This window comes from Haliotis rubra, unplaced genomic scaffold, assembly GCF_003918875.1.
Source record: "Haliotis rubra isolate DU_JTF1 unplaced genomic scaffold, ASM391887v1 Scf1150, whole genome shotgun sequence".
In the NCBI taxonomy this organism is placed as follows: Eukaryota; Metazoa; Mollusca; class Gastropoda; order Lepetellida; family Haliotidae; genus Haliotis; species Haliotis rubra.
In genome coordinates this window covers 257,595-270,585 of record NW_025765060.1, presented here as the reverse complement: position 1 = coordinate 270,585, position 12,991 = coordinate 257,595, and the positions used below count along the sequence as shown (strand labels likewise).

At 40.9% G+C, this 12,991-nt stretch overlaps 1 protein-coding gene and 1 long non-coding RNA gene across 2 annotated transcripts; one reads left to right on the top strand and one right to left on the bottom strand.

Moving 5' to 3' along the window:
* Positions 1-359: 359 nt before the first annotated feature.
* LOC124255228 lies at positions 360-1,271 on the bottom strand. Its single transcript, XR_006892644.1, has 2 exons — positions 1,186-1,271; positions 360-549 (listed from the first exon to the last, which is right to left on the bottom strand). It is a non-coding gene; the product is annotated as an uncharacterized LOC124255228 (long non-coding RNA).
* Positions 1,272-1,672: 401 nt separating this feature from the next.
* On the top strand, positions 1,673-6,009 carry LOC124255207 (HIRA-interacting protein 3-like). The gene is made up of 3 exons (XM_046689048.1): positions 1,673-1,724; positions 4,997-5,244; positions 5,521-6,009. The coding sequence occupies exons 1-3, from the start codon at positions 1,673-1,675 to the stop codon at positions 6,007-6,009; spliced, it is 789 nt and encodes a 262-aa protein (XP_046545004.1).
* Positions 6,010-12,991: the final 6,982 nt, after the last annotated feature.

The window sequence follows — 12,991 nt, the reverse complement described above, 5'->3', positions numbered from 1 at the left end:
TTAAAATCAATTTTAAATCTACAATAAGTATTGTTTTGAAGGTTCATGCAAGGGATATATCCTTCAACATTCATTAACCTAGGGTTTGATGTACCAATAATATTTTTTCAATTTCTTTCACATGCAATTCCTATTTTCAAAACATGAATATTTAGTAGAAATTACACAGTAAGTCAGTTCTCAGTAAAACACTAATATGAATACATTTACGCTTTAATGTGTAACTACCTACCAGCTGCAACTAGCAGTATCGTGTCTGTAAAGCAATTGTGTCACTACTCATTGAACTAAATTCATACATCACCTACATATACGGGGTTACGTCCCTTGAACGGCGCAGAGTGAACAAGAATTTTTAAAATATATATTTGACTTGCTGACAGATATAAATATCAACGTTATAAATGTTCGAACTTGCGTTATATTCCGGTTCGATCCGAAACACAATTGACGACACTGACGTAGCGCGAACATTTAGGAAAACAGGTTATCTGACAATTGTAGCAAATCATGGAGGCCCATGTGACGGACAAGTTTTCACCCACTTTTCTTAAAAGAGACAAATAGTTGCAATTTAGCGCCCCGTGACCATCAGAACTACACAGAATGTACACAACGATGTATTGTTCTAATAATACAAACACTTACACGAACCGATCTCTGGTAGTTCCTTTCTTATGTCCGTTTACAACTCACTAAAAACAAACAACTTTCGTCACGGTTGCAATGGCGGTCGAAAAGGCGAGCTGCGCGCGCCACCTACCTACGGACATGACCCAAACAGAGTTAACTCCCCTTACACGTGATTCGACCAATTGTTCTATTTATTGATTTGCTGACATATACAAGAGTCAAATCTGATTCAAAATAAGCGTTAAGGCCCTAACATTTAATTCCGATACGTAACACAATTAGACACAGAAGAAGCGCAAACATTTAAGAAAAACAGGTTATCTGACGATCGCAGCAAATCATGGAAATACGTGCCCACGTGACGGACACAATATTCATCCACTTTTAAAAACCCCCAATACTTGCCAAATACCGCCGTGTGACCATTAGAACTTCTTGGAATGTACACAGCAATGCATTGTTCTAAAAATGCAAACATGTAAATGAACAGATCTATCGAACTTCCTTTAAAAATGTCCGTTTACATCTTGCTCAAAAAGAAACTTTCCTCACCTGTTGCAATGGCGGTCGAAGAGGCGGGAACTGCGTGCGCCACCTATCTGTGAACACGATCCCAAACAGAGTTACCTCCCTTACACGCCCGCCGAGTTCCTAAACAAAATGACAGCGAATGAATTTAAAAAACAACGTATTCTAAATGACTTGTTCATTTGCCGCATTTGACTGGATTATTTGCCCTCACCGCACTTCATGACGATAGCTTTATGCATTTTAGCTGTTTAATATGCATATCAGATATCATATATAGATTATCATATGGTCTGGTATAATTTATAAGAAAAAATAGATGTATAACATTTGGAAAAAGCATACATCGGCTACAGTGGTATTTTCATTTATTATTTGTCAATTCATTAACTGTGTTGTTTTTCATGAGAATTAAAATTGTAACATTGTGTGATAACAACAAGAGTTAAAAGACGCATTGGGAAATGCAGTCCCATCGTTTTGCATTGGTAGGGGAGGTAACTATATCACCATGACACGAGGTGGCGTGGGCATTTCCGCCTCTGGGATCGCCATTTTTACTGGTAAGGACACTAAAATAGAAACTGATAATATATATATTTGAAGGTTTAACCGCTTTCTTGGTACAAATAAATACACATCATTGGTTTTGATCTACATATCTGAAAACTGCTACCAGAACTATAGGAAATTAGCTGTAAGTTTTTTGTCCAGAGCGGCGACAATGCAGTTCACAGCCCTAAGCGCACTGTCGTGGAAATTAGGTCAGTCAGTCGTGGGTTAGGTACTTTTTCAACCATCATTTCTCCACAATTTTTAGTTACCTGTTTTAATGAATTAATCAAACGCAGTTTAAAGACAATTTGTGTATCATATTTTGTGTTTCTGCGCATAATTACTGCGTGTACGCGTTATTTAATTGGAAAACAAGCGGTTATTACATGCGAACGCATCTGTGGTATTGGAAAAAGTAATTAATTCATTAGTCAGATTAATTTCATACTGCTGGCGTGACATCGAATGTCAAGACGGCAAATTTATCCCTTGTAACTGAATGTTTGACTGCAGGGGAATATGCGCAAATCTGTGGTGGTTACGGACGGAAGTCTTTCCATATTGTCCTCTTGCCCGTTAAATTTTCAATGTTGAATTGTGCCATGTTTGTTCCATAAGTTTGTTTAGTGTGTTATAATTGTTGTTTTTTTTGTCAAATATATAATGATAAATATGTTCTATAGTATTCAGGGGCGGTTACAAGTGGTTGCAGGCTCTGTCACGCCGAAGGCCAGGTTCGATTTCCCACATCAAATGTGTTAAGCCCATATAATGATAAATATGTTCTCGATCAGTCAGTCTCATTCATGCAAAATGAAATAAGTTTGGATTTACCAATATATGTGAACTGAAGATTGTCAAAATTAGTTATTTAGGTGTATGAGATTTTTACTCACAAATATATGTTTCAGTCAGTATGTTTTGATAAAAATATTAATGTTAAATGACCATCAATGTTTGAAAGAGACTTTTCAAGAGATGTTTTCTCTTCATAGTTTTTCTCCTGTTATTACAATCAATGATTAGCCAAATCATAGACCAATATAAAATATTTATATAGCAAACATCCAAGCACTAGTGCATGCTCAAGGTGCTGGTATTTGTTCTCTCAATCATTGGATGTCAATCTCAACAGCACAATATATTATCAATCTCAGCTCCCTGCTGCAACAAGCCGCAGTGAGTTATTGCAGCTTTACCATCATTACGAGGTGCACATTTGCAGCTGGGTGAAAATGTGTTGATTGATTATAACTTTAGCCCTTACATACCCATTAGCACAGTAAATGTTTTGATGTGCAATGTTATCCACAAAGTACTCCAGTCAATATTTTCAGTTATGATTGAATGTTTAATACATGTTAATAAGGACAGACGTTCAAAGTTTATATCCACCTAACCGAAATCCACCATGGCAAATGGTGAAACCACAGGTCGATCTTACCCTCACCAAACTCAAGAAGTCTGAAACAAATCCCTTGGTGTTCCAACAGGAATACAACCAGTTACGTTCGAAGTATAACACTCACAGATCCATTTTCACAGACGGATCCAAGGACGATGGCCAAGTTGCCAGCGCTACAGTCATTGGAGCCAAGACTGTCTCCTCTAGGATCCCCGACAACAGTTCCATTTTCACTGCTGAAGCCAAAGCTATCTTCTCAGCTTTGACCTACATTCAACAGCAAAAAAGATCAGCCCAAATCATCCCTCTGCTGGTTGCCGGGTCACGTCGGCATAGGAGGTAACACTAAGGCCGATGCTGCAGCAAAGCAGCTCTTCAAAAGCCCCTATCTCCACTGCTAATCCCGTACAGTGACTTCAAACCCACTATCAAAAGCTATACTCGGGACCTGATACAAAAAAGGTGGGACACTCAAGTAGGAAGAAACAAACTCCATGAATTGAAGCCAACAATCGGTTATACCTACTTGGGTTGTCAGTCAAGACGCGATGAGGTAATTCTACGACGATGTCGTATTGGCCACAGTCGATTTTACACATGACTATCTGCTGAAAACGGATGGGGATGGACCCCCATGTGTGTCTCTTTGCGATGAGGTGATCACCGTCAAGCATATTCTGCTTGAATGCGTGGACTTATCGCCTGCAAGGGACTCACATTATGATGCAACAAACCTAAAAGATCTGTTCTCACGCGTGAGCGCCCATCTCATACTGAACTACCTGAGGGAAGTTGATCTGTATCATAAATTGTAACTGTGAAATGTAACAAAACCGCCTGCCTTTAAATTTGATGCTATGACTTTTTCTGCTTTTGAATGACAATGTAATCAATACATGTCTTTGAAATAAAACTCATTCCGAGTATGTACTTACAATGTTTACTAATGCAAACTTGTTCTCGTCACTATATGGCTGGAATAATGCCGATGTGACGTAAAGCCCAACTCAACGACAACCTCAACTCTTCTGCATGTTGCCTAATGGCATCCCCGTTCTGGATTAGACTGCCAATCATCTGAAAACAGTGACACTTTTAACCTTTCTGTGCACAAGAAGTTTCAAGTCTAGCCATATCTTTCTATGACATCAGTCTACATAATTGAATCTTTCAGGATCATGTGAGAAATGATAGTATAAACACACAAATACTGATTAGCTGAACATACTAACCTACATAAATCTGAGGTTGAACATACATTACAGAAAACAAATAGACCCTAACATATCGTGAACACCTGATAAATGTTAAAAGCACATCTGACTTTGCCTTTGTTACCTTATATAATATTTTTTGCAATCATGCCAAGTACTGAATATAACTTTTATTTTATTTTACACCACTTAATGATAATGGTAAATAGATACCAGCTATTGTATATTATTTCCTGTTGGTGTTTTATAAAGCATGAATACAAGTCATTCAATATTGGAAAATTAGGGTATGTCAAATGATCAAAGTATACTGTTTTCTCAATATGACCCTGAAAAAAATATTCTACCACCAGGAGCTTAAATTTATGAATGTATGATTTTTGTAAATTAATGATGTAAATTGATAAGATCCATCTGTTTTATACAAGTTCAATAGTGTCAGGAATGAGTATTTCATCACTGGTTCTTCTTTGAGAAGATATAGGAGTTGAAGTATTTAAAGTAAGGATAAGATATATGGATGAACAACTTTACAATAATTTGAGCAATGTTTTGATGTGGGTGATAATTCAATTAGAACCTACATCAAAATGTCTCCCCTTATTGTATTAAAACAAGTTGTTTATCCATATATCTTATCCTGTTCTTGTCTCTGTTTTAGATATGTTGTGGAAGAAGAACTTGAGGGAGGACGAGGCCATGCAGCGAGGGACTGGGAGCATCCAGCGAGAAGAAGCAGCGAGCGAGAAGAGGGGTAGAAGCAGCGAGGGAGGGAGGGAAGGGAGGGAGGAGGATGTTACAAAGGAAGAGGGAGCGCTGAGAGAGGGGAAGCAGCTGGACAGGAGAGGAGAAGGAACAGCGAGACAGGGAGTTGACAGTGAGGCAGGAGGGATCAGCAGTAGAGAAGGGGTGCACTGAGGGAGGGATCAGCAGTGGAGAAGGGTGCAGTGAGAGAAGCATCAGCAGTGGAGAAGGGTGCAGGGAGGAGGGATCAGCAGTGGGAGAAGGGTGCACCGAGGGAAGCATCAGCAGTGGAGAAGGGTGCACCGAGGGGAGGGATCAGCAGTGAGAAGGGTGCAGTGAGGGAGGGATCAGCAGTGGAGAAGGGTGCAGTGAGGGAGGGATCAGCAGTGGAGAAAGGGTGCAGTGAGGGAGGGATCAGCAGTGGAGAAGGGGTGCACCCAGGGAGGATCAGCAGTGGAGAAGGGTGCAGTGAGGGAGGGATCAGCAGTGGAGAAGGGTGCAGTGGGAGGGAGGGATCAGCAGTGGGAGAAAGGTGCAGTGAGGGAGGGATCAGCAGGGAGAAGGGTGCAGTGGAGGGAAGGATCAGCAGTGGAGAAGAGTGCACCGAGGGAGGGGATCAGCAGTGGAGAAGGGTGCAGTGAGGGAGGGATCTGCAGATCAGCAGTGAGGGAGGCAAGCAGTGGAGAAGGTGCACTGGAGGGAGGGATCAGCAGTGAGAAGGGTGCAGTGAGGGAGGAGGGATGGAGAAGGGTGCAGTCAGGGAGAAGGGTGCACCGAGGGGAAGGATCAGCAGTGAGAGAGGGTGCAGTGAGGGAAGCATCAGCAGTGGAGAAGGGGTGCAGTGAGGGAGGATCAGCAGTGGAGAGGGGAGGGATCAGCAGTGGAGGCACGCCTGAGGGAGTGGATCAGCAGTGGAGAAGGGTGCAGTGAGGAGAGGATCAGCAGGAGAGAGGGTGCACCAGCAGGGAGGGATCAGCAGGGAGAAGGCACCTGAGGGAACCAAGACACAGTGGAGATGGGTGCAGTGACCACATGCATCTGCAGTGGACCAGGTGGACTGAGACATGATCAGCAGTGGAGTGGACCACAAGGCACTGCATCAGCAGTGGACTGGTGCACTGAGGGAGGATCAGCAGTAGACCAGTGGACTGCACTGATCAGCAGGAGAAGGGTGCAGTGAGGAGGATCAGCAGTGGAGGCAGGGACTGAGGGAGAAGCAGTGAGAAGGGTGGAGGGGTGGGAAAGCAGAGGAAGGGAGCAAGAGATAAGACAAGCACCCCACAAATATGCACTGAGGTGGACACGGACAATGGCATACCGGAGGACACAGCCAAAGAAAGGGTGCACAGCACAAAGCAAAGCAGTGGAGAATGGTGAGGATGACAGGGAGGGGAAGCAGTGATGGACGGATAGCAGTACAGAAAATGGAAGCAGTGAGACGATAGTAGGGCACACGGAAATGGACGAAGGACACGGAAAATGGACGAGCATGGGGAAGCTAACCTCCATAACGGAATATAAAAGAATGGATACCGAGGATGTCAGGACAAGTCACAGAAAGGAAAGACACAAACTTTGGACAAGAAAGAACTTCGGCTCTCACTAATGCCAAGGAAATAAGCATAGACCATGCCTGACCCAATGGACACAATGGACTCAATACTAAGGCTTGAAACCTGTAAGCAATATTCCAAACTGCTATGAAAGTAACCATGCATCAACAAGGAAGAAATTAAAAGACCAACATATACTGGTAATAGAAGCCTCAAAGAACTTCCATGGAAATGTCATAATGGACATTTGATCGAAGGTCACCCCAGATTTGGCCATGGTAAACAGGAATGGCAATGTTGTTCAGCACAATGGATATTTCCCTCATGGGAACATACAGACCATCATATCAATTAAGTGATGCATACCTTCTAGTTGATGGAAATTCCTTCAAGTTTAATCTCTACTTTGACCAAGAATATACATTTGAAATTGGTGAGTCTCTGAGTGGCTTTTGTCATAGAAAGACATTATTGAACAAGCAAATCTTCCACAAGTTTTATCTCTAGATGCTGCACTCCAAACAGTATTTTCAAGCCATAAGTCTACTGATGTGACATTTGGAGAAGCAACATTTGCTGTTATTGAAAGAAATGAGAAACTATGTGTTTGATTCACATTCTCGAAAAAGCTACAGGATTGCAAGTGCCCTAGTGGTACGAGCATTCTCATTGAGTACACATCCCTCCTTCAGGTCTATGATTACTGTTTCGAATCTTGCACATTCAAGGAATCTAAAAGCAGACACACAGTTTGAAGTGATTGGCATGACAATCACCTCTGTTTTAAGACATTTGATACTTCCTTTTGCGAATACACAAGTTGAAATAAATGAGAATGTACATGATGATGTGGTCATCTCTGAAATGAGACACTTGGTACTTCCTTTGGCAATAAAGTGAGGCAAATGAGAATGATCATGATCGTGTGGTCATCTCTCGACACTGAGACACTTGATACTTCCTTTGACAATACAAGTGAGGCAAATGAGAAATGATCATGATGAAGTGGTGATATCTTTACATTGAGACACTTGATACTTCTTTGACAATACAAGTGAAGATAAATGAGAAGGATCGTTGATGACAATACAAGTGCATAAAGATCGTGATAAAGATGGACTTGATGACAATTTGCAAGATGATAATGTGGAAATAACTGACACTGACGAAAATGCCAGCCTTTCTAATGAGCTCGTTGATACAGTAAGTGAAGCCAATAAACATGATGAGGATTACAGTGATGAAAATGACGCTAACTCACAAGATGGTAGTGTGGAAATAATTACTAGTGATCAAAGCGCAATGCTCTACTGCCATGTATCCACAAGTGTATGTGAACAGTTGTGCAAAAGCTTGAAATTCAACATCAATATCTATCAAGGGTTTCAGATCATGAGATTGGTGTGGCCATTTGCGAACCATGTAGAACAAAGCCTATTGAGGGAGATGACAATTGTTTCTTTAGGAGTCTCTCATATGCACTCTCTGGGAAAGAAAACAATCACAGGAAAATAAGACTAGCTGTTGTGAAACACCTTAGAAAAAATGCTGAAAGTTTCCATTCACTCTTAAGACCAGGTTATGAATCCATTGAACAATACATCCTGCAATCAAGAATGTGGTATGTTGGAACATGGGCAACAGAACTTGAAATACTTGCAGCTGCAAATCTACTTGGCATCGACATTTGCACATTCACTAACAACAGATGGCTGAGATATTCGAGCAATCAGATAAATTCTGACACACCAAACACTGGAACAGACATATATCTAAATCATGTTGGTGGATCCCATTATGAAGTGGTTGTTTGTGCGAACACAGCTGATGTCTTGAGAAACTCATGCACAGATAAATACTGTGACAAACATTTGAATATCAATGCACATACCACGAGGAAGAGAAAAGCTGACCATCTGCCTGCAGATATGCTGAATATCAGACAATGAGTTTTGAAAAAAACAAAATCTGATACTGAAGGCCCTGAATGTGTGTGCTCTGTTTGTCATCGAAGACTTTTCAAAAACCAGATTATTAAATGCAAAAGAACAGTGTATGAAAGCAAAGGTGGCAATGCAGCAGCTGTATCTGAGAAATGAATCACAGACACTTACGTTCACAAGTGCACTGACAGTTGTGATGATCAGTGTTCACTAATGAATAGTCCAGCAGGCACATTGTGGATTTGCTATACTTGCCATACAAAACTTTCGTCTGGTAAAATGCCTGGAGAAGCTGTAGCTAACAATCTAGAACTGGGCTCGATTCCTCCACAGCTACAATGTCTGAATGAACTTGAGCAGCACTTGATAGCATTGAATATCCCTTTTATGAAAATGATGGCATTACCAAAAGGTGGACAACATGGCGTGCACGGACCTGTAGTGTGTGTTCCTTCTAACATTAAAAAAAACACAAGTATCTTACCAAGAAGTGATGTAGATGATCAGATGATCAGAGTGAAACTAAAGAGAAAGATTACTTACAAAGGACATTACCAGTATCAATTTGTCAACAATTCCCACATAAAAAATGCTGTGGAATATCTACAAAAACACAACAAGTGGTACAGCGATGTCAATTTCAATACACATTGGGTCAATCCATTGCCAGTTATTGAGGAAGAAGATGAAATCAATGATTCAGATTGTGACGCATCATCTAATATTGATAAGGACACACCAAACGCACAAACAACTGAGCATGAAGAGTCTGAGAAAGATCAAGGATTACTCATGAACACCTGTTTACAACCTCTTGATATTGGTCAGGAAGGTCTTGATCAACATTTTGAAAAGATAACCTGTGTTGCACCAGCTGAAGAAAATAGTCCTGTTCAACTATTGTCAGACAAAACAAATGAAGCAAAATCATTTCCAGTACTGTTCCCATCAGGTTCTCCCACATTCCATGATGATCGTGAGGAGAGCATAACACTTGCACGTTATCTTCACACACGCCTCATGAACGCTGACCGTCGATTTGCTCAAAACACTGACTACATTTTTTATGCACAGTATCTGTCTGAAGTTGATCAAGTTCTGTCAAAAAATTCAATTGCATTGCGAAAAGGATCACAGTCACATGGCAAAAATGTTACTTCTGAAAATCTTACAGATTCTGATTCTCTAAGAGAGATATTAAAACATGATGATGGCTATAAGTTCTTGAAACCTATAAGAGAAACTCCTTCATACTGGCAGTCAGCTCAGAAAGATTTGTTTGCTATGCTAAGACAACTTGGTATTCCAACTTGGTTTTGCTCATTCTCATCAGCTGATATGAGATGGCCAGAAATGATTGAAGCAATACTGAGAGAAGAAGGTGATGAACGCAAAGCCAGTGAACTTGACTGGTCTGCAAAATGTTCTGTACTGAGAAAAAACCAAGTCACAGCAGCCCGAATGTTTGATCAAAGATTTCATTGCTTCTTGAAAAAGGTCATCATGTCAGCAGCTGAACCCATTGGAAAAATAAAAGACTACTTTTATCGTGTAGAATTCCAACACCGTGGCTCCCCTCACACACATTGCCTTTTTGGGGTTGAAGATGCACCAAAGATCGATAAAGACAGTGACGAGGCAGTAAAATCATTTATTAACAAGCATGTTACATGTGCTATGCCATCGGCTGAGGATGATGAAGAACTGTTTGATATTGTCAACACTGTACAGAAACATAGCAAAAGACATTCCAAGTCATGCAAAAAAAATGGTACAACGTGCAGATTCAATTTTCCTCGCCCACCAAGCAATGAAACTTTCATATCACGAACTAGGAGGTCAACCAATTGAACCAATGCCTGAAACTGTGGAAGAACTCGACAAGTATCTGAAAATGTGAATATGATGTCAAGACCAGATGCTCAAGCAATCTTGAAACTGATTTGGGAAACACTATTAGATGATGAGCAAACGTTTGATTCAGTTGATGCATTGTTCACTGAAATAGGTATTTCACAAGACTTGTTTCAAAATGCATGTGATACACTAGCGAAAAAGACAAACATTGTCATGAAACGCAAACCTAATGATGTATGGGTCAATCAGTACAATCCAGATCTTCTCAGATGTTGGAATGCAAACATGGACATTCAATATGTAGTTGATGCCTACTCCTGTGTTGTATACATCATTTCATACATCTCAAAGGCAGAAAGAGAAATGGGATTACTTCTGAATCATGCACAAAAGGAAGCAAATAAAGACAATACTGATGCTAAATCTGCTCTGAAGAAACTTGGTGCTGTATATTTACACAATCGAGAAGTGAGTGCACAGGAAGCAGTATTTCGAGTTTGCAATTTGAGACTGAAGGAAGGATCACGTAAAGTCCAGTTCATTCCAACTGTAGACCCTGTCCGAATGAGTTTGCCTCTTAAGACTTTGAAACAAAAACAGCCGAGTGGTGAACTAGATGAAGACGAAATGTGGATGACAAGCATAGTTGATCGATACAAGAGTAGACCCAAAGATGATGAGTTCAATAGCATGTGTCTTGCAACATTTTGTTCAGAATACAGAGTGGTGCCAAAATCTGAAGTATCAAGGGTTTCTGATGAGAAACGGTGCAGCCCATTAGTAACATTGCAGAATGGCCTTGGTCATGTGAAAAAACGTACCCGAACTGATGCAGCAGTTATCAGATATGCCAGATTTTCACAAACAAAGGATCCAGAAAAATATTATCACAGTGTGTTGCAGCTATTTTTACCATACACACATGATACACACTGAAACCTGCCAGTTTCAATTTATATGAAGATTTCTATCAAACCGGTGCTGTAAAGATTGAAAATCGTCCTGTGAAAACTGTGAAAGAGATTGTTGATAGAAACAAAGCAATGTTTGAGAAAGATGGTGACGAAATTGATGAAGCAGAGGAATTGTTTTGAAAAATCTGGCCAACTGGAAGATTAACAGCCTCACTAACGTTCTGAACAGTTGCGTTGATGGGTCCCTTTTCGTGGATGACTTCAATATTTCATGTCGTGGTAAGAACATGCACGCAATAGAAAGGCAGCTAACTCTGCCTTAACAAAATCCAAAAATGGGCAAATGAAAATGGTTTTAAGTTTTCAAAAAGTGCTTGAAGGCTCTAGACTTGCTAAAAGTAGTCTCAAATACAGAGTGGGAAGGGGATCAGACCACCCTCCTTCACTTGTACAGATCATTAGTTCGCAGTAAACTAGGTTATGGCTCCATTGTCTACGGTGGAGCCTGCAAAAGCAATTTAGCAAAATTAGACTCTATCCACCACCAAGGGCTGAGGCTCTGCCTGGGAGCTTTTAGGACCTCTCCGGTAGACAGTCTATATGCGGAGGCAAATGAACAACGCCGCATTAAACTCTCACTGCAGTATATCACTAAATTACGTTCAAATTAGTCCAATCCAGCATACAATTGTGTTTTCAACCCGCTCTATGAAAACTTATTTCCTAAATTGCCAAGCCTGGTTCCACCACTTGGAATCAGGATCAAACCACACATATCTGCTGCTAAAATTGATCTCGACATCATTGCACCTTACCAACTTCTGTCCTGACCACCATGGCAAATGGTGAACCCACAGGTTTCCTCTGGGTTATAGTTTGACGAGGAGGAGTGGTTTGCCAAAGTTTCGCCAAGTTTGTTTGCAATTTCAACTTTATTGGTTAAAAGGGAGTCACCATCTTTGAGATGGCGAACATCAGATTTGGATCCTTTGCCCTTAATCTTTTGAATCATGTTCCACACCTTGGACATGGGTGTGCGGGAGTTGATTTTAGACACATATTTCCTCCATGACCGGCGTTTAGTTTGTTTAAATGTACGTCTTGCCCTGGCATTTGTCATTTTAAGGGCATTCAGATTATGCACAGTAGGATGTTGACGGAAGTATTTTTCCGCCTTCTTCCTATTTTTCCTAGCTTCCCTTACCAGGCCATCATGTGTTTGTTTTGGCAAATACACTTTTGCCGAGTGTGCTCGGATCTGGTGGACTGATGGGCGAGATGTCCGACAGTTGTTACCTTCCTACTGTTCCTGAAACTCCGTAATCGACAGCCTGTTCAGAGATCACACATGGAGTCCTATGTGCCAGAGTCACCAGCAGTACTTCTCACACCAAGAGGTAGACTATCGCCCTTCAGTGTCAGTTCTCCAGTTTTCCATTTAGGTTGTAAAGATATCTGACAAACACAACATTTTTTATCTCTCCTTTCATTCCATGTTCTAAATAAAACTCATAATCTTATTCTTTTTATTTTATACTTACAGATCACAGTCAACCTTTACAGGATGACACAAGTTCCTTGATACGTCTCATTTAGATGAAACAGAGGTAAACACTTCCGGGATTGATGAGACCTTGTTCGATGC

What these genes read in the sequence shown, in the direction of transcription:
- LOC124255207 (XM_046689048.1), top strand. Translation starts at nt 1,673, where the DNA reads ATGACACGAGGTGGCGTGGGCATTTCCGCCTCTGGGATCGCCATTTTT. An exon ending in TGGGATCGCCATTTTTACTG is followed by an intron (nt 1,725 to 4,996) that starts GTAAGGACACTA and finishes TCTCTGTTTTAG; the next exon opens with ATATGTTGTGGAAGAAGAAC. An exon ending in GGATCAGCAGTAGAGAAGGG is followed by an intron (nt 5,245 to 5,520) that starts GTGCACTGAGGG and finishes GGGTGCACCCAG; the next exon opens with GGAGGATCAGCAGTGGAGAA.